The 26,472-nt window shown below is 34.3% G+C and overlaps 1 protein-coding gene across 3 annotated transcripts in view; it reads left to right on the forward strand.

The window, feature by feature from the left end:
- SGCZ (sarcoglycan zeta) overlaps positions 1–26,472 on the forward strand; it is a 1,018,550-nt gene that overhangs the window by 819,437 nt on the left and 172,641 nt on the right. For all 3 annotated transcript variants that reach the window (XM_055138572.1, XM_055138579.1, XM_004610323.2), the window contains one exon: positions 24,526–24,627. In XM_055138572.1, the coding sequence (XP_054994547.1) occupies positions 24,526–24,627 (102 nt within the window). The remainder of the gene's footprint in view (positions 1–24,525; positions 24,628–26,472) is intronic.

A 26,472-nucleotide genomic window follows, 5' to 3' on the forward strand; every position in this document is an offset into this window, starting at 1 on the left:
TTCCTGTCATCTAGTACCAGTTCTCCTAGCTTTTCCTGCTCTCCTGTGCTCAGTACCCTGTCATTGTACTTGTTGCCCTCTGGCCTGTGTCTGAGGGAGTGCTGCCCTACTGATCCTGGGAGAGGAGACTTCAAATCACCTGTGTGCTCAGAGAGAGGGGGAGGGGTAAAGGTAGGGGCCTGCTTTTACCTGTTGCCAAATCCCACCCACAGCCATATCATTCTATGTTCTGATTGACTACCTGTTTCATGGGTCGTGATGTAAAGTAACCTGGCGCTCTACATCTCTGCTCTTGCTGCATCTCTTTCACTCTGGCTTTAATTTGGATATTGTGTGATGAAAATGCCTTGAAGAAAAGGGAGGGCTAGAGCAATAGCACAGCGGGCAAGGCATTTGCCATGCACGCAGCCGACCCAGGTTCGCTTCCCAGCATCCCTTATGGTCCCCCAGCACCGCCAGGAGTGATTCCTGAGTGCAGAGCCAAGAGAAATCCTGAGCATTGTCAGGTGTGACCCAAAAAGCAAAAAAATTAAATAAAATAATTGAATGAAGTAAACAAAATGCATATGACTATTCATGAAAAGTGAATGTCACATTTTGCTTTTATCTCATCTGCAGGTAGTGTGTGTGTATGTGTGTGAGAGAGAGAGAACGAAAGAGAGAATCTGAACTGATACTGTCCTATTCCCCTGCCCAAATAAGTCGTCTCTTATCCACAAAGGATTCTTGTCTTCCAGTTATGAAAAGAGGAGAAAATAAAAGACATCTTTAAAATTATACTTTTAAACCTAAAATTACACTTAATTTTAATTTTATACTAAAATTATACTCTTTATACATTATACTCATCCAGTCATGCAATAAGCCCCCCAAAAATAATTTCATCATGGAAGTGCTTAAAGAATCTCTTGTCCCCATGTAGGTAACTATTTTCTAGTTATATTGTATATAGTAAAAAGAGAAGAATGGTTTTTTGGTGGAGAATTATCAATGTCAAAGTTAAAAGGGTTTCTTATTCTAGGGCAAAGCTTATAGGAGTAGAGGCGAAGAAAAAGAAAAATGCAGATAAGAAGCGCCTTCTTCCTTTGCAATATCTGGTAAAATATGTTTCAGCCATTTCTTAATTCTACTTTGGAAATGTGAATGAATATTCCAATTATACATTAATAAAAATGATCACTGGATTGTATTTTCTATTTCCATCATATTAATAAGGTAAATATTGAGAGATGTTTATGAGTAGGACTGAAATCTACTTGCAATTAGAAATGTTGTTACTATGGGAAATTTTATTTTACAATCAAAATAAAAATAAAATACTTTTGATGATTATTACTCTGGAACATAACTTTATTAAAAATTTTAGTGATTTCTTTAACATGTTAAAATATGCCCATTATATAAATTTAGTAAAACTCTATGAAAGGTCATTTTCTCTAGCCGAACACAATCCTGAAAACTCTGTTTAATGTTTTGAAAAAATAATCTAATTAATAATCCATGAATGTTTAGAAAATAATGTTATATATTCCATATGCTAAATTGACCAGAATTAATATTTCATCCTTTTGTAAAGTCTGAAGTTGTAATTATAGTGTTTTTCCCCCAAATTATGAAAGATTATACTTTTCTTACACCAAGTCAGTTTTTTAAATTATTATTTGTTTTAAATTTATGTCTCTAATCATATTCTGAGCTATGGGAGAATATTCCATGCCTAATATTTATTAACAGAACTTCCATTCAGCACAAGAATTTTAGGCTTCAGTTATGTGTCAAGTGTTGTATTAGTATTGAAGGTTGATTGATGAAAAAATAAATGTTCTCTACATCACAAAAGTCTTGGTTTATTGGAGAAGAAATAAAGTAAAACATAAAACTAAAATGCACTGCAATTAATGGTAATTCTGTGGCTACGTTTTAGAAACTTAAACTGGACACATGAATTTTATGCACTTTGGTGAATGAATACAATTATTAATATGTAGACCTATATATTATACATATACATGCATAGGCATATATATACATATAGTGCATATATATAAATGTATATACATATATATTAAAGAGGCTTAGGGAGCTGAGCAAACTGTTACCTTTCAAACAAAAGCAGCAAATTTATCCATAGTAGTTGGGAAGATGAACAGAAATAATAGCAAAAGCAACAAAAAGATCTGGAAAAATGGGGAGAAAGACTATCATTCTCATTCTTAGCCTAAAATGCAATGTCAATGCAATAGGTTCCCCTATTTCTTCCAGAATCAGTAAATTGAGAGACAAAACTATGGGCTAAGAAAGTGCAAGCAAGAGAGACTTCTCATCTTCCGCAATACCATCTTTGCTTACATGCTCACGTGAAGCTTTTTCTATAGGAAAAGAATTGGGGATGATAGTTTTAGAAAGAACAGACTGAGGTTGTTAGGCACCAGAGTGAAGAATACATTCCCTTGTGGGCTAAAAAGGGTTCAACTTACATGTGCCATTCCTTGTTTGGGTATATGAAAGGAAGAGAGGGAAAAGGAAATATTCTTCACATCTTCAAGTGCTGACCAAAATAATTCATTGGTTTTTAATTTTGAATTCAGCTCTTTATTTCCTTGGGGCCAGTTTCATTAAATCATTTTTAGGAATCTTGACTTATAATCTTCGACTTATGAAGAACCACTGAATGATGCTAAGTATAATGTACCATGATAAAATTCCCATTTCAGGCTGAAAAATAAGCTCTGTAGGCAGTAAGAAAGATGAATGCACGTAGCATGACCAAACTCAGAAAGGCATGTTGGAAATTTACTGCAAAATACAACGCAATATTTTAACTACATGTCAATGAGAATGTGCAGAGAGGAGTTGTATTCAGAGATGTATGCCGTGCAGTTTGTTGACTGAAAGGACTGTTTGGATATAGAGGATTATTAAGATCACAAAGTCAAAACGGATTGTTGTTATCTTTAGTTGAGAATTGGGAGGAGAGGACTGAGCAAAAGATCAGCAGATGATTTCTGGAGTGCAGGCAATTTGGATTTTACTGCTTTATCTGAGAGAGTTATGGGGAGGAAGGTGGTAGAGGCTTGCAAATGGACCAAAAATACTTGTGATTGACGTGTATCAGGAGTGACCCATTTATAGTTATATCATTGTAAGTCTATTGTAAGTCAGAGAAATAAATATACTCTGGTAGAAATATTCTGGAATACTCATGACATATTCTTTTTGTTGTTAGTTTTGTTTGGATTATATTTTATTTTTTATTGCTGCATCATCATTTATAAAAGTATTGATATTATTGTCTAATACAATGCTACTGTACCAGTCCTCCTACCATGGTCCCTCAACCATGATCCCAGGTTCACTTCTTTGCAGCACATCTTTACAGTCTCAGTAGAAAGTTCTGTTGGCACCAACTGTTTGCTTACAATCGAGATTATCTGTTCCCTTTGACTGTTTCTTCATAACCCACAAATGAATGAGAATATTAGTATTTGTTTGATTCACTTCATTTAGCATGATCCCCTCTAATTCCATCTATGTTTCAGTAAACTTATTTTATCTTTTTAAGGAAGTATTTTATCTTTTCTCATATAGCTAAATCATTATTAATAATTCATTATTAATAATTAATAATTCAAATATGGAAACAACTTATTTATCTATCGCCAGTGGAACAGATATGAGTCTTCTACAGTGTGTTTCATTATCACTGTATCACTGTCATCCCTTTGCTCATCGATTTGCTCGAGCGGGTACCAGTAACCTCTCCGTTGTGAGACTTGTTACTGTTCTTGGCATAACGAATATGTCATGGGTAGCTTCCCAGGCTCTGCTGTGCAGGTGGAATTCCCTCAGTAGCTTGCCGGGCTCTCTGATAGGTGTGAAGGAATCCAACCTGGGTCGGCTGCGTGCAAGACAAATGCCCTACCCACTGTGCTATCGCTCCAATCCTGAATTAAATTCGTACCATTGGATAAAGAGACAAATACAAAATAATTCATACTACACTATCACACTGCATAAGTTCACATTAATTAAATGTTCTATTTTGAGGTAAAATTTTAGATGATGAAATTAAATGTGCAACAAAGACTAATACTTATAAGAACCATGTTTATATAGATATAGATGTGGTGCAGTAGATGGAGGGGCTTTTGAAGTTGAAGAACTCCTCAGAGAATTCCTTTGTCAGGGTCCTGGCCAGTGAACCCCGGTACACTGGAGTATGATGCCCCAAGCTGCAGGACTTACTCCCTATAGCAGAGGTAGTGGGAAGGGGAGAAGCCTCTGCCCTGCCCCTCCGCCACCAAGAAAGAACCATGCAGAGGGGGAGAAGCTGGAGGTTGAGCAGCTCTCTCTTTATTAGTGCTCACACAGGGGTTTTTATACATGCATTTCAGGGCGGCCTACACATATGTCACGTTCACGTCGTATATCACGTTTGCCTCGTATGTCATGTTTTCCTCATCAGGCTCAATAAAGATGTTAATGAATGATTTCTATTTCCCGCTTTCAGGGCCAGGTCTACTACTAGCTCAGGCAAGTGGAAATGTTCAGGTACCTCATCCTGTTACCTACTCAACCAAAATGCCTTTCAGGGTGGAGTGCCAGCACAAGGAGCTGGGGCCCCTGTGAACAGAGCCAGCTCCTATTTCCAGGGGCAGGGGATTTGGCCAGCATCTCAGGCTGGCTGCTGAGACCCCAACATTCCTTGAGCACTCACGATGATTTTTTGAAAATATTTAGATGCAGGTAGTGATGACACAGGTATTCTAATAAGAAGTAATATCACTGTCACTGTCATCCTGTTGCTCATCGATTTGTTCCAGCAGGCACCAGAAACGTCTCCATTGTGAGACTTCTTGTTACTGTTTTTGGCATATACAATACGGGTAGCTTGCCAGGTTCTGCCATGTGGGCACAATACTCTAAGTAGCTTGCCAGGCTCTGGTAAGGGGTGGAGGAATCGAACACGGGTCAGCTGCGTGAAAGAGGAACACCCCTACCATTGTGCTGTCACTCCAGCCCAAGAAGTAATGAATGATTAAAAATGTGTTCATGAATTTTAAACCTACATGGATTATATGTATGCAGACTAGTGTACATGTCTGCATACTTGTATATAAAGTAATATATAAAGTAATACAATAAGGAGATTTAATTTGGTAAAAGAAAAATCTCTTTCAACTGATTTAAGCTTTTATTTTATTTTTTAAAAACTACCCCCACCACCATGCATCACCAAAGTAAATAAATAAATAAATAAAATACCCAAAACCTAAACAAAATTGCTTCTTGGGCCAAGGATCAGCACAGGGACTGGTGTATATTCTTTGCACGCAGGAACCAGGTTTGTGCTACTGGGAGAAAACTGACCCCCAGCATTCTTGCTGCTGCCTGAGTTCAAAACTCTCCCACCAAAAAATTAACCTCTCTATTAAACAACTTCACATTCATTTTTTGTATAATGCCAAACTATTATGAAAAAGTTGCTTCAAATTTAAATTTCAGGGAAGGAGGTGGAACTCACTTAGCAGCGCTCCAGGTTGCGCTTGGTCTACAATCAGAATTTCTCCCATTGGTACTCAGGGTATCAAAAATCAGCCTCACACAAGCAAAGCATTGTGCTTAGCCCTTTAAGTTATCTCTCTGCACCTCCAAACTTAAATTTAAATCCCACATATAGCAGAAGGACTCTTGTTGCCAATGAAAGTAGTATAACTGATATATTCTGTGCTGTCATATTACTGTAGGTCTCTGAGTAGTGATACTGGTAATGGTAATAAGATGTGAACAATTTAAACACAGTATTAAGGAAGACAAGAAGTAATTTTAAGAAACATCAATATTTATTTCACTTTTAGAATAAGAGGATACCTAGATTAAAGATGTATTCAACTTATTATTAAAATTGGAAATAGTGTACTATTTATGTCACCTAATTTCTTGCAATTCAATCATATTTATGCCTGGTAACCTAATTAAATTGAAAAGCAGTAAGTATACTCTAGAGTAAAATCCACGGCAGTGTTTTGGAATAATCTAAGTTCACTGATAATAAGTCTGTATGGCAGTATTATTGACACAATATGGAAGAAAATTAAGGTACATCATATTTTAAGAATTGTTAACATGTTTCTATAGATCTAGTTCTGACTTGTGCCAGAGAATTCTTTCCAGAGTAAATAATTACCCAACCAAATTTTGGTGAAAGTTTGTATTGTCTGCTACTCTAGATGATAATGATCTATCTATCTCATTGAGATTCTCTCTCATGACTCTTAAAGTGGAATTTCATAAATGGCACATAAAATATATTTCATAAGCAGTTATATAATTTTTCTGTAAATTATTTAGTTTTGAAGATTTTTTAGTTTATAATTTTCTAAATATGATTTTATAAATATCTTCAGTTGAATTAAAAAACATGTAGTTGAAAAAACTTAAATATGAAGTTGATGAAAATATTTATCATTAAACACATTAATACAATCATTATGAGTAATAAAAAACAATATATAATTTTTATGGAACAGTTTTATTTCTCCTACTAAGTTCCTAAGGAAGTTTTTCATATGTGAAAAACATTGATGCATGCAATGGAATTGAAAATATTTTCACTATATAATGTCAATTCAAGATGGAATTATGTGACTAATTATTTTAGTAATCCTCAATAAAAATTTAAGCATTGCATTAAAGTTTACTTCAGTGCAAAATTCCGCCACTGGCAATACTCATAATACTATGATGGGATCTCTGAGCTGCCAGACTTTATCACATATTAAATGTCCACATTTAAGAAAAGTATGTCAGTTTTCCCTTATACTGGGTTCTTTAAAACTATATCTCAATTTTAATTTTGACAAGAAATTATAGCCTCTGGCAAGTAACAATGGCTGGTATTATTTTATAATCTTATTAAGGAAATGCACATTAGCTTTCTTGATCAGGCATTAGATTTTTATTTTTAAATTGAAAAACTGAGGAAATAAAGGTTTATTAGAAAGAAGTGATAAAAATCCACTTGGGCCAAAAAAATAGCTCTATTGCTGAGTCCCTGCCTAATGTTCAAGAGGCCTGTGTTCTATCCCTGGATCCACATGGTTTCCTCAGCACTTCTCGGCAAAACCCCAGAGCAGAAAACCAGGAGTAAACTTCCAGCCCCATCAGGAGTGGTTCAAAAATAATACAACAGAAAAAGTTTATTGTCTTTTTTGTTTGTTTGTTTGTGTTTTGTTTTTTGGGTCATACTGGTGATACTAAGGGTTTACTCCTGGTGCTGCCTTCAGGATCACTCGTGGTGGGTTCGGAGACCATATGGAATGCTGAGAATCAAATCCAGGTCAGCCAAGCACAGGCAAACTCTCTACTTACTGGAACAGCTATCACTTCAGTTTTCAAAACTTTCCACTGCTATAAGTAATATTTATATTATTGCGTTCTAAAAAGGAAGAAAGAATAGAAGCAACCTAAATTGTAGTTAAAAAATTACCATATGTATACGGCAGAGGAGCATCGTTTTTTTCTATACACTCTAACTAACAGCAAATATATATCAAGGTTTCTTAAGTACAAAGTCCAATTAATCTTTAAGTCAATGAGTCAATCTTCAAATCAATAAGTATAAGAAAAATCATTTTCTAATGTAAAATTTATTATATCTAATCACAGAGTTGTTAAGTCCTTCTCTATGAATTTATTACACTGTTTGTGGAGCCTTCTGCATTATCGTTTTGGTTGAGTTTAGTTGGTCTTGATGTTACTTTTCCACCTAATCTGGTGTGCCACTCCTGGAATTTCAGTGTTGAAGGGGTAGGAGATGCTTTGGCTGCACTGGTGGGCTGTGAGGCGGCTGTGGGGCTTCAGCAGGGGGGATACTCAGTCCGGGGGCCCGGGGTTTTCAGCTGAGGGGATTCGTGCAACACAAATTTTTAGCTGCTGGGCATTTGTCTCCTGGAAAATTTAGTAGGGGATGAGTAGAGCAGGGCAAGGTGGAATTGTCAACGTGGCAGCAGCTGTGGGAGGTGGGCCACTCCTCTTTTTTTAATATTTGAATAGTAATGTTTATAGTAAATAATATTGAATATTAGCAAAATAAATTTAGGATTAAATGTATTTAACATTAATACAGCAAAAATACAGGTGGTATTGTTTTAATATCAAAAAAGACATAGCATTGTATTTACCTGACCCGTGTTCTTGCTGTACTAATTTGCATTTCCTTACAATTATTTTGTTTCCTTAGGCGCTATTTGTGTATAGGACTCACTCTGAACATGCTTGTGGGGCAGACCTGGCAATCCTTACCTGGCCATGCACTCTAGAAAGTCTGTAGTTTAGTACTTGCACGTATGGGGCTCAGAGACCACCAGGGTCACAGACAGTGGTGCTCAGGAGTCGCCAGTGCTACACTTAGTCATACTCAGCAGGCCATGAGAGATTCCACAGACCAAACTCAGGGCCTTGAATATATTGATAATGTGCTCTACCCTTTGATCTATCTCCCTCGTACCCTTGTTTTCACAGAATTAATTTTTTTCAGTGCCATTTTAAGTCCGTAGCAAACTGAGCAAAAGGAACAAAGATGGCCCTTATTTCCACATGTCAGAGCACGTGTACTGCTTCTCACATTTGCAGTCACCAGGGTAATATTCATGTTATAATTGATTAATGTATACTGAAAATCACACGGTGTTCATAGTTTTATATTAGGGTTTACTCCTATGTTTCAGGGCCAAAGAATAGTACAGGGGTTAAGGCACTGGCCTTCCATGTAGTCAACTCCAGTTCAATCCATAGCACTTCATATTGTCCCTAGTATTATCAATATTGACCCCTTTGCTCAAAGTCAGGAGTAAGCCTAGAGCACCCCTGGATACGGTCCCAAAGTTGTATAGCCATTGGGTGGGACAGTCTATGACATCCTACTTGAATGACATATTTATTATTTGGGTATCATAAAGTAGTTTGGTTTAAATATCTTTGGTCCTCTTCCTCCTTTGGTGATCATTCTATTCCCCTTCTGACAACCATTAATCTTTGACTATTTCTCCAGTTTTATGTTGGGGACTTCTCAGGACCCTGAACAAAAGAGGACCCCGAAACCTTTACCCTGGACAAACCGGAAAATTCCATTACCAGCTTTGCTTGACCTGAGGCACAGGTGCCCTTGTGACAAAGGAAATAGCCAAACTCAAGAGGTAAAAGTAGCCCAGGGCAGTTAACTAAGAGACGCCATTAAGCCCCCCATTAAGTAGAATACCTTCCTCTACCTTGTGCCTTCCTCCTGCCAGATGCTCCTGCCAGATAGACCCTTGCCTTCCCCTCCCCACTATTTCTCAATCTACTCTTGAAGAATGTTGTAAGCCCACCTAATACACCCCGAACCTTTCCTTATTTGGTCTGAGAAGACACTTCCCTGATGATTGACAACTTATGTACCAACCCCCTGCTAAGAAAAGTATAAAACCAGCGTGGCAGTTAATAAAGTGGCCCTTGATCGGCATGTGTCGTCTTGGGCCCCCTATTTATTATCCTCACTAGTTTTATTTCAGGTCGGAACCGCTCACAGAACCCACCCAATTAGGAGCGCTTTCCACTGTTGTCTCTCCGCGGGCCAGAGAGATCTCCAGGGGAAAGCGCAGTTTTATTTTTTCAGAGAGTCACATCTAGAGAATCATATACATTGTAACATTTTTATATTTTCTTCATTTATTTTGTAATATATTTAAATTTGTTCCACATTTTCACATGGTTTAGCATTCCTTATTACCACTGAATAATATTCTATAGTTTATATTTACTCAGTCTTTAATGCATTCACTTACAAAAATATATTTCAATTTCTTCCAATTTTTGTAATTGTGATAGAGTTATAATAAATGTAAAATTGCACTTTCAAGAAAAGAAATATGTTTTTATATCCTTTTATTTAAAAATCATGGAACAGAATTTTGGGATCTTATAGTAACAGTAGGTTAATTTTGTAAGAAACTGCCAAAGTGGCTATAGGAATTTTGCCTTCCCACCAGCAATGAATGAGAGCTAAAGAGATCCTTTTCATTTACATTTTACCAGGACTTTATGTATAGGAAATTTGTCAATTTTAGAGAGTTGTTATGCTATCTTATTTTTATTATTTAACTTTCTATTTCCCCAATGATGTATAATGTAGAGCATCTTATTGTATGTTTAATTGTCACATTACAATTTTCTTTCATGAAGTGAGGTTTCTATTAAGGTCTTTTTTGGATGATTTTTAACCAAATGGAAACATCATTTGGAGAGTAGCAGTATAGTTCTCACTGGAGCTCAAGCCATCCTGGAGTCTTATGATATCAAAGCAGAAAAGGACTTAGCAGGCCTCTTACTCCTATTACTGAAGTAAAACAACTTGGGATACATTGTTTGAATAACAAAGTAAGAAAGAGTTACACTTTGTTTTAGAATCCAGTTTTCTTATTCTGTAAATGCTATTATAGTTCTACTGAAACCAGGAATATTAAACTTCAAGCTATCAGGTAGCTTGGCACTAATTTGAGCTCTATTTTGTTTTGTAAAGAGTTGTTAGGAGGTGAGTAATATAATTCCAACTTATGAAAAATATAAGAAAGAATACCTTTTTGAATATCATAGGTCAAACTTAACTCATTAAGCAGAAAAATAAGAACCAAGAGGGATCTATAATAGTTCTTAAGAGAGAAAAATGTGATACCTGCAGAAAAGTTTTTTTTAAAATGTTTTTCTGCAAGACCTGCGTATTTACTTTTCATTTGTAGGAAACATTTATGTTCATTTGCATAATTCTCTGTTTGAGTGGAATTCTGGCTCAGAGGAAATATATGTATTTAGCACAAGTAGATTAGCTAAAAGTTTTCGAAAATCATTGTACAAATGTTACTTTACAATAACCATATATAAAAGGTTGTTATTAGTACTTCCAATATTTGTCAACATTCGGTTACTGCCACTCATATTTTTTCACAATATAATAAATATGTAGTGATAATCCTGGTTTTAATTGTAATGTGCCTAATTCTTAATGAGATTAAGTACCTTTTCATAAGTCTTTAGTTATTTTTGCATTTCCTCTTCTGTTTTATTTATTTGCTCATTTTTGTTTGTTTTTATATCTTTAAGAACATCTTTATAATGTTGTGTGTATAATGTGAGGCTGGAGCAATAGCACAGTGGGTAGGGCATTTGCCTTGCATGTGGCAGCCCCAGTTTCGATTCCTCCACCCCTCTTGAGATTCTGAGAGTATAGAGCCTGGCAAGCTACCTGCGGTATTTTTGATATGCCAAAAACAGTAATAAGTGTCACAATGGAACACTACTGGAGCTCACTTGAGCATATTGATGAGCAACAGGATGACAGTGATACAGTGACAGTGATAAAATGTGTATATATATATATATATATATATATATATATATATATATGTTTGTGTATTTGTGTGTACTATTATTTTGCCATACAGCTATAAGTAAAATTAAAATTGACATTAAAACCCAGAGGGGCCTGAATTAATAAAGATCACTCTTGGTAGACTCAGGGATCCATCGAGTACTGTGGGTTGCACTCAATAGGCCATGGGCAAGGCAAATGTCCTACCCATTGTACTATGTCTCTGGCTTGTTTAACTATTTTTATGAGTTTGTGTCTATGCTTAGAACTTATTACTACATACAATTATGCCATCTGCTAGTTGTCTTTTATCTATTTTCTTCTTCCTTTTATTTTCCTTTACCTCTTGCATTGGCTAGAGATCTGTGTTCATTCATTAGAAATTGTGAAAATTAAAACTAGTGATAAAAATCTTTACATGTCTTCATTTCATTAAATGGGAAGTTCCATACCCAAATTGGAAAGAATAACCTACATTCAGAAACTTGCAGAATTCCGAGGACTAGGAGAATTTATGAAGAGACTTTTCATTGAAGTCTTCTACTGTCTGCCTTCTTTTTACCAGTTAGCCAATAGGTCCTCATATTACTGGCACACAATATGTAGTGTGGGTCACCACAATTTACATTGAAAGAAAATGATGGACTTAGTTATTGATCCATATTGAGCAAAAAAATTAAATCTAGGACTTGATACAAGTTCCTTTAATGGGGATTAATAATTCTTTGAGACAAGACACAGAAAATAAACAGTTCAAATGGGGAGACTATCAGTTTGGGGGGAATACACATGATTTGATTTGCTTGAGAAATTCTAGGAAATTTAGACATGGATTTCTGCATATTTTTCTCAATAATTTAAGTAAAATATTTGAGCTATCAAATTAATTTTTGGAATCAATGATGATAAAATAAAAAGGCAATACCTGCCTACAGTAATGGCGCACATGAGCAAATATTGGTTCAAACTGACATGAAGTTTATTAAGAAATTTAAGGGGAACATGTGTGGATGGCTATAACTCATAAAGAGTATCTAACCTTGTATGAGAAGAGGTCTTTTTTGAGAAGGTTTCAGAAAAATTGATAAACTAGAAATAACCAAACAAAGAAAAGGAGGTGTAGTGAGAGAGTAGATGGTGGTGGGGAATGTGCACTGGTGGAGGGATGGATGTTTGATCATTCTGTGATTGTAATCCAAATATGAAGCTTGTAGCTATCTTAGGGTGATTCAATAATTTTATTTTTTTTTAAAGTTCCCATGTTGGAATTGGATGCATAGCAAGAAAGGTTTTGGACCTGGGAGAGGAAATCTACTGAAATGCATTCAGTTGTTCTCATGCTAAAGTGGGATATAATTTACATAGCGAAAGCCTGAGGGACAAAGTAAGAGAACCTGAAGGCAAGACTGAGAGAATTTGTGGGAACACAAATTTAAGGGGAGAAATAAAGGGTGCTATTCTTCTTGGTTTCAGCAGTGTCTCAAAACAAGGTCGTATTGGTGAGTGGAATTGGATCAGCACATCCTTTTATCCTAGAATATAACATAGGTTTTTGTTATAAAATTTAATGCATTATCACATTTACTTCCTTTTTTTGCATTCAAATTGAGATTATTTAGTTAGTTCTCATAATTTTAATTTTAAGACTGACTAGTAAAATATCTGATTGACCTCTCCTGGATTTAGTTTCTGCAGCTTAATATAATTATCTGCATAAATATAGAAGAACCAAGTAAGGGAATGGCAGTTTCCCTGTGAGATACATCATTGAAAGGGAGTTGAAAGGCAGCTCTCAAGAAGCTCTCCATTACAAACTGATGTCTGTCTATGATATTTGACAAACTTTAAAATGATGCCAATGGAAAAATGACAAAGTATCTCCCAAATATGCTTGGGAGACAAAACATAGAAATAAACGTTTAAATATTAAGTATTAAATATTAAGTATTAATATTTGTAATGTAACTCATAAAAGACTCTAATCCTAGGCTTTAAGAGAATATAAGCAGAGTTAGAGAAAGGTTACTATGCACATAACCAATGTCAGTTCAATCCCAGCACCACATATAGTCCCCCAAGCACAGAGCCAGGAGTTAGCTCTGAGCAGAGATGGGTGTGGCTCAACATCCTCTCCTGCCAAGAAAAATGTACTTTTTTTCTCAATATTCAAGGGTCAGTGGGATATACATATCCAGTATTTTCAATGATACTTATAAATTTGGATTTTGTTTGGTTGTTCATTTGGTGGGGGCAGGTGAAGCAAGAGGGAAGAGTTTGTGCCAACAGCGGTGCTCTGCCCTTGCTGGTGGTGGTGCTTGGGAGACAGTACTAAGCAGTGCTAGGAATCAAACAAGGATCAACCAAGGGCCAGACAAGTGCCTTATTTTCTATACTATTAGGAGACTATTGTATTTCTGTGTGAAAGGTTATTCTCAAATGGTATAAGGAATATTCAGGTATTAAAAAATATTCTGAGACCTTTTTTGATGTAAGATGTGAAATGCTGCAGCTTTATTAACTTTATAGTGTGAGCCAAACTGCTATTGGGATAGCTAGATTTGTGACCCATAAAACACCTCCAAATGAGAAAATACTTATCAATAGCCCCATTGGCTATTTCCAGAACAAAATCTGCTTGCTTATCTGTGTATTCATGAGGTTCCAGCTATATGGCTGACAACATTGCCCTACTATTATCTCAATTTCAGACCAGTAGAATATGCTGACTCTAAGTTAAATGAATTGTTTTTAGTTTCTCACTGTCTGACTCGTCTCTAAATGCTCATGAGCATTATGAAATTGTAACATTTGTAAATAATAAAAATCATATAATTGTATTTAAAATGTTCTTTATACCATATCAATAACTTGCTCTGAGTGTTTTAATTTCAAGGAGAGCTTAAATGTCATTTGAAACTTTAGTTTAACTTATCAAAATCCTTGCTTTCTGAAGTACATCTAAATCAATAAAGACATCTGTGCTAGTAAATGAAGTCACTGAATACATTTTATTCATTCTAAACTAGTTGTAAATAGTAGAAGTGATACAAATTAATTCAGAATTAATCATGACATATTAGGACATGCAAACAAGTTTCATATATAGAATTACATTTTCTATTGCAGTACATCATATCTATCTTGACTTGAGGAAGTTGACTTGATTTTCATTTAAGTTTAATAAAAGTTGCATCAAACTCATCTTATCTCATGTATTATATGTTTTAAGGAAAATAAGGAAATCATATGTCTATTTTACAGATGCAGCTAGTATCAGCTTAAGATTTCTGTGAACAAAGATGTTTCATTTCAAGGTGGGAAACTAAAGATGTTGTGGTTGGGAATTAAGAAGGAATTATTAGATAAAACCTTCCCATAAGGAGAAGCTATGTAGTAGTTGTACTATTACTTAAGTTGTTAAGCTTAATTTATAGTTTCAAAAATGAAATTTGTTCAAAAAAGGCAGTAATAATCCTTTGGGTAAATGAACTATGATTATAAAACTAATATGGTAAAGCCAGAGACGTGATCAGCGTTATTTCTCTTTCTCACTATTTATAGTAAGCAAGAAATTACTTAATAAATTAACCTTATAATAAGTTATAGTAATTAAGTGGACCATATTCCTAAGAGTATTCAGCATATTTTTGGCAGTACATAAATATAGTCAGGAACTCAACTTATAAGTAGAATTTAGTGACATTTTACCTAAACTATCAATAACTATATGTGGAAACACGTGGCTTTGAACTCTTGAATCTTTTCTTCTGAAAACTCCATGCTAAAAAGTAAATGTGATTACAATATAATAGCTCTCTTTCAGTGTTTGTAAAAAATAAGTGATTAGATAAGTATTTTCACAATACAATCAAAGGAACATTTTTCCTATTGCAAGATGTAAGCAAAGGAGTCAGAAACACAGTAAACAGAAACAATGTACTAAACAAAGTGTATGTGATTCTTTTCATCAGACTTTTTTTGGGGAGATACAGTATGCTGTTACATTATTGCATGAGTGATAATACACTATACAACCGTTTTCTAAAGGTAACTGAAAATATAACCCCAGTTTTACATGTTTTTAAAAGTATAGAGAGATTGTTTTCTCCTAAACTAGATCACTGTATCACTGTTATCCCCTTGCTCATCGATTTGCTCCAGCAGGCACCAGTAACGTCTCCATTGTGGGACTTGTTACTGTTTTTGGCATATGGAATGTGCCACAGGTAGCTTGCCAGGCTCTGCCATGCGGGTGGGATACTCTCAGTAGTTTGCCGGGCTCTCCGAGAGGGGCGGAGAAATCGAACCCGGGTCAGCCTCATACAAGGCGAATGCCCTACCCACTGAGCAATTGCTCCAGCCCGTAAGCTAGATATAGAGATTATAGACTAATAATGAAACTTTTGGCTTTATATTTTGAAAGTTAACAAAGGGATGTTCCTCAGTTTCTCCATCACACATTCATAGGTGGCGATCTTCAAGGAATATAGCCTTATTATTAATTAATTATTTGCTATTTTTCTTTTAAGTCAGATGCCTTAAGATATTATTATCTCCATTTACCATATGAGCTATGATTTGTTTTAATTGCATGTTTTGATTTTCTGCTGCAGTCTTTTTAACAAGGCTCTCTCTCCCACCACAGTTGCATATCATATTCTCCAGCTCTAACTTTTATTCCAATGAGGTTCGCACAATGAATCTGCTTTTATGATTTTAAAAAGCTATATTATAGAAATCTTAGATTATTATTCTGATTCACATAGTATTTTTTTCTGACAGTGATCACCCAGAAGAGGTCCTATAGGAATTTTTTTCTATAAATAAATGAATTTAAAACTTTTTCATTTCAAGTGCTCCTACTATACAAATGACAATGGCCTACCTTCTGTTTTTGTTTGTTTATTTGGGGGACAACACCTAGCTGTACTTAGGGCTTACTCCTCTCTGTATGTTGAGAAATTACTCCTGGCTGGGCTCAAAGGACCAAATGGAATGCCAGGAATTGAACCCAGGTGAAGCTAGCAAGGCAAGTTCCCTACACACTGAATTATCACTCCTGCCCCTCCTATATTTTCTAAATATTTTATTAAATATAAGATACAAGTGGCTGGAGATATAGCACGGGGGTTAAGGTAAACACCTTTCATACTTCTGACCCTAGTTTGATTTCCAATGTCATATATGGTCCCTAGAACCCCACCAGAATTGATCTCAGAGAATTGAAACAGGAGTAAAACCTAAAATGATAGGATATGCTATGTCACATTTATATGCTTTTATATATATGCATATATATATTTCATTTTGGCTATATTTTTTCAATATATTCAATTCTGATAAGTTTATTGCAATGCAACTCTGCGCATTTTATGGGTTGTCAAATATGACTTCTTAGGAAAGGAAAAAATATTTTGTGAGAAATCTTAAGCAGAGAGTAATTTGGAAAATAAGCTATACTTTATTTTGTTTCACTTCTTAGAATCTGTTCACATAGCAAAAAGAAAACCAATACAAATAATATATGCAAAGTATAATGTTTATTGTTTCATTTAACATGGTTACATTTAAAAACTTTTCTCAACTATCATTGATATATAAATAGTATAACTTTAAATAGCATTTTCTAGCTAAAAACAAAGGTAGTAAATCATGTTCTTTAAAATAGAAGTGTTGATACTAACAACAAACTATAAGTTAGTTTCTATACAAACTAAATTAGAGGTTTCATTCCTAAATCTATCAATTCTTGTCACTGTAGAGTTTATTTTCTAATAATAGACAAAAATAAGGAAAGCCAATTAAAATGAAAACAAAATACAGGAACAACAGTGAAAAATGAACATATAAAGCAAACTGTCAACTTATGTTTCATTTGTGCTTATACTTGGGGAAAAACAGCTCATTATAAATTATAAATAACATCAGCACAAAACAGGTTAGAGAAAGAAAATGATTAGATATTTTAAAGGGCATTTCCTCTTCTTTAATTAGCAGTTAGATATCAGTGGATTACTTTTCCATTTAAGATATAGTAAAGAATTCATAGCAAAATCATTTAAAAGCAATGTTTGTCTTGCATCATGAACAATCCCAATTAAATTTCTAGTAACACGTTGGCCGCATAATCACTACCAAGAGTTATCTCTGTGCTCAGAGCTAGGATTAAGCCCTGAGCACTGCCAGGTGTTCTCCCACCACTAGAGAAGTTTAAAAAAGGTTTATCATTATAGTTATTATGTATCATTTTTTCATTTCACTATATATTACTTTACTAGAAATGTTCCATTCCAAGGTCCTTAGGAATATTCAGTATAAGAGACTTTAATTGTCTTTAAATTGCTTTGCAAAGTCATTTTCACATGCAAATAGAAGTGTAGAATAAGTATGATTAGCTAAAACTCATAAAATAGATGCGTTTATCTTTCTTCCTAATTAATTAATTGCTTTTGTAATATATGATGTTAGTAATTTTTAAGAAATTTATTTTTGGTCTTGGACAGAAAAATATTCTAATATTCAATTGTTTCTTGGACATTAAATTTTTGTAATTTTATTTGAAAAGCTTTATTTCTTAAAATAATTATATAATGGTATTTTTTCTGTTATTTAATGGTCACATTCATTTTTAAAAATAATTTGTATTTTTATGTCAAGATGTTAATTTTGACATAAAATAATTATATTCATAAATGGTTTTTGAGGAAACAAATTAAATATATAAAATAAAGGTCGAAGAAATAATTTAAGGGCTAAGGACATGCTATGAGTTTTTGAGCAAGAGTATGAAGAAAGTCAATAAAGTAACAGCGTAAACAACATAAATGTAGTCAAAGCTTCATAACAACTATCAGGTTAGAAATGGGAGATTGAACTTACTGGTTGTGTTAGAAATGGGAAGGAAGAATAGAAATTGGTAGAGATTGATGGCAAAATATGTATTATTAAAGTTAATTGTATTTGTTATTAAACCGTTACTAATATTCAACTGCAAGTAAAGGAAATACTTATTTAGCATATGCCAGATCCATTAATAAGTCACTGATATATTATCTCGCTAAATCACTACAACAACCCTACTAAGAATACATTTTTTTCTGGACTGCAGAGGTAATACTTCTAAGGCAAATGCCTAGCATGCAGCTAAAGTCACAGGCAGGTTCAAGTCTCTGAACTACATATGCACACTCAGCATCAATAAGCATCGTCTCCGAGCACAGAGCTATGTGTAGAACACCACAAAATAAATTTTTCTAGAATTGAAAAATTTTAATTTTAAGGATTTATAAGGATTAATTTTTAATCCTACTATCATTAGATTAAACAGGTTAAAATTGATAGATAATAAATAGTAGTCAAGTTTCAAACCTAAACTGTCTGGCCCTAAAATCCCTCCTAAATTTAAATATTCTGTCTTTCCAAAGTATGTCAATTTTAGAAGATAATTTATTAAAAGGATAACAACTATAATAATGATAAATTTTTATGTATATTCTGCTAAAATTCAAGTTTAATACCCTAAAATAAACCTTATAAATTTTTGAAATTTGAGTTTTTTAAATAACAAAACTAAGTAGTTTTTCTAACTACATTGTTTTTAATATTCCCAAGTAACTCTTGCAATAAGCATTTGCATTCTTTATGTTTTCTTTTTCAAATGACAAAATTAGGAGCAAAGTCTTTGGCTACATTATTGAAGCCTACACAGAAAGTGATGAGCCAATACTGGGATCTGAGCTCAGAGCTCCATTTGATTTCCTAGCATTTTAGATATTTTCTGGTACATCACCAAATGCCATCCTTTGATTTTGAAGCGAATGATAGGATAAAAAGACAGATGATATTCTGCGGTTACATTATAGATTTTTTAAAAATGCTACATATTTCAGGTCTGGAGTGATAGTATAGCCAGTAGGGTGCTTGTAATGTACTCGGCTCGTTTGGGTTCAATCCTGGCATTTCATATGGTCCCCTAAGTACCTCCAGAAATAATTTCTGAATGTAGAAACAGAAATAAAACCTCAGCTTTGCCAGGTGCGACCCAAAACCTATAATTTCAAGCCTATGCTTATAATGGCAATTGTATTTCATCTAATCCAAGTAAAATTTAATTATTAATATCACAATTTTATATTAACAAGAAAATATTGAATTTAAATCTACTTATTTATATTGTAGTTGGGGGTAACATGATTGCAACAGTATTAACATTTATGTATTGGGTGTGCAAAAATTAAAATTTATGTATTTGGTATGCACTTCTACTACTAGTAAAGTACCCAACCTCTTTGTCACTGCCATTATATCACTTTTTATCTAAATAAACCAGTGGGTATAGAATTGAAAACTTTCCAAGTGACCAGAAAAACAACTCAGATAAATGAAGCAAGAGCCTGCAAGCAGCCTCTGGCCCCTTGCAATACAAGCAACCCATGTGACTGGTCTTAGGTACTGAATCTTAAAGCCCAACCTTCTGTGTCAAGAGCCAGTCACAAAGCTTTTCTCCCTACAAGAGACACCTACTTATAAAATTCTTCCCAGTATTAAATATGCAGACTTGTCTCACAATGGAGACATTACAGGTGCCCGCTCGAGCAAATTGATGAGCAACGGGATGACAGTGACAGTGACAGATTAAATATGCAGAGGAAATTATAAAAACGGGGCCCAGTGCAATAGTATGCAGGGCATTTGCTTTGCACATAGCCAACCACTGTTCGATGCCTGGCATCCCATGTGGCACGCAAAACTGCCAGGAGTGATTCCTGAGTGCTCAGTTCCTGAGGGCAGGACTAAGCCCTGAGCATCACTGGGTGTGGCCCCCAAAGTCTTTTTATAGATAGATACACACACACACACACACATATATATTTGTATCTACACACACATATGGTTCATATATATTCACATGTGTATGCATGTATATATATGTATATGTATGCAGTATACATGTATATAAAGGCAATAGCACAGTTCAAATTTGTTGTTCATTTATTTTATTTCTAATCTGGAAGTATAAAAAAATAAACATGTGTCACTGTTTCTTATTATATACATTTGCAACTTCTACAAAAAAAAACTATAGTATCTGTTTTTACTATCTGAAAAAGCTCTGAGAACTTACACTTTCACAACTTGAAAAGGAGAGCAGAGGCTCTTCAGTGTTTACCGCAGCAAGTCTAGAGAGATCACGCACCACCACGCAGTGTTAGAAGCCAGACAAACTCCTCCCCGGAAAGGGAATGGATACTACTTTTTATGCAGGCTCCGTACTTATCATACAACTCCTACTTTTACTGTGTGAGTTTTGTTTTAGGTTTAAGGTTTTATTTAGTGTGGTGCAGTAAACTAATTTACTGGCTGGGGATGCTGAAATATGTTTCCATATAAATTAGTGACAATTGCTTCATCATTTTGTGATATTTTGTTTTAGGAAAAGATTCCCAGGAAAAACCTACTGGCAGACAGCAGGGGAACTTGTGTGGAACTCAGATTTAAATTTATGACACTTTTTTTCTTTTGCCCTGAAATAGTGTAACAGTTGCACAGATATTTCCATAGTAATACCTTGGGGGAATACTCCAGAACATTTTATTTTGGCAGGAGCTACAGAATTTATGGACTATTAATGGTGTGAGATTTAGCCAAGAAAATCCCTGTGAGACAAAATATTTTAAGTCATGTGTCAGCTTATATGTTGTAAAATTCTCGGCTTTCTGAATATATTCTCATTTTTTTGTCCCTATGAAGTGAACTTAATCTTTATGTCTGCCTCCAACACTTTACTGTGCTTTAGGAAGTTATGTCTAGAAGGCTGTTACTCTCAAAAACTCATGAAATTCCATTCCCTGATGACCTGTATTGAAGTGTTGACATAACTTATATTCCTTTCTTTACTTGTTTTATCTTGTATTGCATACCTGGAGGTGCTCCGAGACTACTTCTAGCTATGATCAGTGTTGCTGCCAGTGGTGCTTGAGGACTGGTGACAGAGACTTAACCCCAGCCTCCCCCATGCGACGCTAAGACTCAGCCCTGATGAACAATTTCTCCAGCCTCACTCCTACTTAACTGCTGTTGAAATTGATCAATCATCTACCTTCAGTTGTCAGTTGTCATTCTTTCCCCCAGAGCTTGTTTTATAGCCTAACTTTATTCTCCAGCTTTACTTGTTTCTATTTAACAAAATAAACAAAGTTTAGCATTTGAGGATGCACCATGTTTTGATACTTATGTTCCATCCTGTAGGCCTTTCAGACCCTCATACCTGGCGAGTGCTTACCTTTCAGTCTGTCACAGATGTATCTACCTATTTCTATTCTGACATAGTATAAAAGTTATAAATAAGAGCCAGCTAGCGGGTGATCACATCATTTTTTGTATGGAGCAGAGATAATTTGGAAAGTGAAAGAACACTATATAAAGCTTTTATAAACCTATTTAGAAAATAAATGTGAATCTACTATTATATTAATAAAAATATATTTCATAAGCAGGTCTTTAATGACTTGAAATTGTTGTATTATTTTAATATTTGTAATAGTTTCCTAAGTGGCTGTTTATAGGGTTTTTAAATACATTTTTTTTACTTATCACAAGAAATAAATTCCTTAATTCATTCCAAGTTAACAAGGTCCCATTAATAAAGTTTACACTCAAAATTCCACTGATTGTTATACTATTTTGTTAAATTTTTCTGGTGTGAAAGTGTGGAGACACCATGACTTTATGTTTCTCCACTTTCACAGATCAAAGCCTGTATGTTATCTGTATAGATAGAATATTTTTTTCTCCACAGATCAAAGCTTACATTATTACAGTGGATATTTTTCTCATAGATCTAATCATTATCTAAGAGTCTCCTTGGTTTTCTATACATATTTCCATAATAACTTGCTCATCAATCATTCTTGATTAAGTATGGCTTAGGCAACTTGTTCCCAAATTGATATTTTACATCATTTATGGTAAAAAAAAACTAGAATTCTCACACTTCAATCTTAGGATAAAAACTGCGATTATTTTTTGCCATTGCATCATTAAATTTTAGTATTTAAGTGATTTAGTGGATAGTTGTAAAACTTGGGGTGGTGATTTAATGCCCTTCTTTACAGTATCACCAGTTAGATTACCTCACAAGTTTTTGTAACTTGTCCCTTAACAATTTGCAAATTTTAACTTATTCTTTTTCAGGTTACCCCACATAGTAATTCTACCAGAAGAATTCTAAAGGGTTACATGATCATTCCAAGTCACTGACCTATTCAAGGAATTTCTATGTCTTCTCTTGGAGACTGATTTGAGTAGAGACATTTCAGATCTTTATTCATGACTTTCTCTCTTCTGGTTTCAAAACGCATTCCAATTTTTTTTTTTTTTGCTTTTTGGGTCACACCCAGCGATGCTCAGGGGTTACTCCTGGCTCTGCACTCAGGAATTACTCCTGGCGGTGCTTGGGGGACCATATGGGATGCCGGGGATCGAACCCGGGTCGGCCGCGTGCAAGGCAAACGCCCTACCCGCTGTGCTATCGCTCCGGCCCCAAACGCATTCCAATTTTTATTTTATTTGCATATATATTCTTTAACCTACCTGATGTGTTAATTTCAAAATATTACTAAAGTGTGCATTGTCCTTCCTTTTATGGAAGGCACTTGTTGAAATTCCATATTCTTAAATTATTTATGTTAAAATCTTCCAGGAGAAAGTTTATCCTCTTACCAGATTAAAATATCTTGTATCTTTTTTTAATATAAATTAACCCATTTATTACAGGCTAGCAATGCTTCAGATGGCAAATCTCCTGGTCTTTCAATTCCTTCAGTCATCTGATGGCAGATTTAACTAGATTAAAATATCTCACAATTTAATTAGTAACATGTTACTTTATATCTTTAAATATTAGTTGTGTGACTTATGTACTTTTTTCATCCTCATCGAGTTTTATGTTCTGTATAAAAATACAATTGTTACTCAAGTTTTGAGTACTAGGACACTAACCTTATATTTGGAAATCATAATTATTAAAATCATTGTATAATATGAGTGCTTAATGTAGGAACATGTCTATAACTTTAATAAAACATTGCTAGATGATTGTGCAAACAAAGTTGTTTACAAGAGTCAGGTAGCAAGTATCATTATACTTAAATTTTAACTTGACTAATGTATGAAGAAAGTACAGATTTATATTTTACTTGTCATTTTTATCTTACTTTTAATAACTATTTTATTGATTTAGGTTTTGTGATGTAAATACTACTAATGATGTTTTCCCATATGCATAGTTTCAACGTCAGACCCATCACCACTATAACCACCCCCAGCCTTAAGATCCCTAGTATCCTTCCCTTTTAAAACTACTGTCCCCCCAAACTTAGTTATGTGATAAATTCATCTATTTTGTGTTCTTTGGTCCTCTGTTGCTACCTTGCTGTGTATATTTGTGTCCCACACATGAGAGAATGTATCTATCTCTTTCCTTCTGACTGACTTCATTCAGGTTGATGTCCTCTAGCGTGATCCATGCCATGACACATTGCATGTTTTTTTTTCTTTCTTTGAACTTTATAGCATTCCACTGATTACGTATATCACAGCTTGATCCATCTATCTATTGTTGAGCATTTTACTTGTTTTTCTATCTTGGCTATTGCGTTCAGCACTACAATGAACATAAGTGTATGTATACCTCTTAGAATTAATATTTCTTGGGGGCGTGTATACCAAAAAGTGTTATTACTGGATAGAATAGTAGTTCTGTTTCTCTATTTGTAATAGATCTCCATTTTGCTTTCCATAGAAATCATGGAAAGAAGTATGGAGATAGATAGTGGTTGAAACTTCTGCAGAAAGTAGATTTATTTCATAAATTCTAGAGTCTAAAAAGTTGGTAAAAGGTATCAAGTCCTTTATATAACTCCTGTTGCCTTTTTTTTTAATAGATCCCTCAGCATGCATGAAAACTGTTGCAGTCAATCATCAAGTAGATTCAATCTCTCATTTTCCTTAAATCATCACTATTTAAACTTACTGTTCTCTCAATTTAGGCCTAATAAATTTCTGGCCAGTTTTTCAGTCTCTAATTAACCTAAAAGTGAACTATATTTCATTGCTTGTAGGATGGTATGGGAAATCTGAGAGTCACCAAGAAGGGAATCCGACTTGAAGGTATATCTGAGTTTCTACTTCCATTGTATGTGAAAGAAATTCATTCCCGAAAGGTATGTGGTACTGGCTTTGGGTTACTCTAAAAGATAATTTAGTGGTTATGTTTTAGCTTGAAATACTAGGATAGAATCCCCTTATATTTCAATGTGCATTTCATTTTCTTAAACTAAAGAGCTATTTGGAAGAAACAAAAACTAAATAATGAAACACTTGAAAAGTCAGTGGAGAGAGATAGTTTCAAACTGATAGATGCGGAAATCATTTTGAATTAAACAACACTTATTTTTGTCTGCCTATAAAATTTGCTCCTCTGTTTGTAATGAAGTTTAAAATGCACAGTAAGAGCAATTTCAAAGGGATGTTTGCTAAATCTTGAATAAGTTTTTAGAGAAGCATTGACTTGTAAAATGATTTTAATTCACTATATCATACATCTTTTCCACTTTAATGAACGTGCATTTTCTAAAAGAAATGGCCAAGAGTCTTAGTGTGTAGATTAATTTGTGGGTGTATATTACTTAAAGCAAATCAGAATATACTTCCAAATTTGTATTGTGTGTATGTGTGTGTGCTATATGTATTATCACTTAGTGGCATGCTAAAAATTATGATTATGTTTTAGACATTTTTCACTTTGACATATATGGGTTACTTCTCAGAAGGTAGCATTTTTGATTGTGTAAAAACATAAATACATTCTTCAAACATATTGGCGTTTTCTTGGGATATGTTTTTATTTGTGTAAGTGATTTATCAAACAAAATTAATATTGTTATTTTATGAAGTATATAAATTTTATTGTACTGAATTTTATTTTATTAACTACATTTTATTTATTATCTATTTTTAAATAAAATAATGTTTGGTATTACAGTGTTAACTATCAGAACAAATGGATTCCAAAGATACTTATAATTTTTCATTGAAAATATAAATTTTTAAAATAGCAAAGTGAAAACAGATAAAGGATTCTTTTTTAATGCAATATCCTACTAGGCTAATAATACCTACTTTATATTTTGAACTTAAATACCTGCTTCTGTAGGGCTTTACTGAGATTCCTATAGTAAATGCACTGTTCTGGAAATTTTATAGTAAGGTTATTTTATTTGATTCTAATTAGACAAATACGACATAAGACAAATGTACGAACACCTCACCTTGCATGAGTAAATTCTATAGATAATTCAATGAGGTCAACAGTTAGGTTTTAATATCTTACCTCTGATTGTAAGTCACCTACTGGCCATTTACTCACAGTTATTCTTGTGTTTGGCATTACTAAAATTAAATATTTGAGGAATTGAAAAATCACTCCTGGGAATCAAGACAATTCCTAATACGAGAAGGTAAGAACGAGCGTAAACAAAAAATTATTTTAAATATATATAATTGATAAAACAAGGACAATAACAACAGCAACAATTGTTTGCCAAATAGGTCCAATGCGTCTTCAGTAATCCTAATAAAATTCTTAATCAAAAAATAATCTTCTAAGACACTGAGACAATTTTGAGAGACTCTTTGGAAATACAACTCAGAAATAATTGTGAGGCTCACAGACAAGTCACAGAATGTATCTTCTCAGCAAGAATATTTTCTAGCCTTAGCTGTTAATCAGGAGTACTGTGGGGAACTGGGATGTATCTTTACTCCATCAAAGACCATTAGAAAATACATTGATTTTTCAGCTCGGAAAATCGGGTGTGGCTCTTGAACTTTTGAACCCTATCACCAAAAAAAGTTCACATACACAAATTTAAAAACACGTCTAAAAGCAACTGTGGTCAGTGGACTCTGCATGCTACCTTCACATCACCAGTCTACGCGTGCTCCCAACCAAAGTCTCTCTCTTTACGGTTTGCTTTTGATGGAGGAGTGTGGCATGATACAGGTGT

Source organism: Sorex araneus, chromosome 1, assembly GCF_027595985.1.
Source record: "Sorex araneus isolate mSorAra2 chromosome 1, mSorAra2.pri, whole genome shotgun sequence".
NCBI lineage: Eukaryota > Metazoa > Chordata > Mammalia > Eulipotyphla > Soricidae > Sorex > Sorex araneus.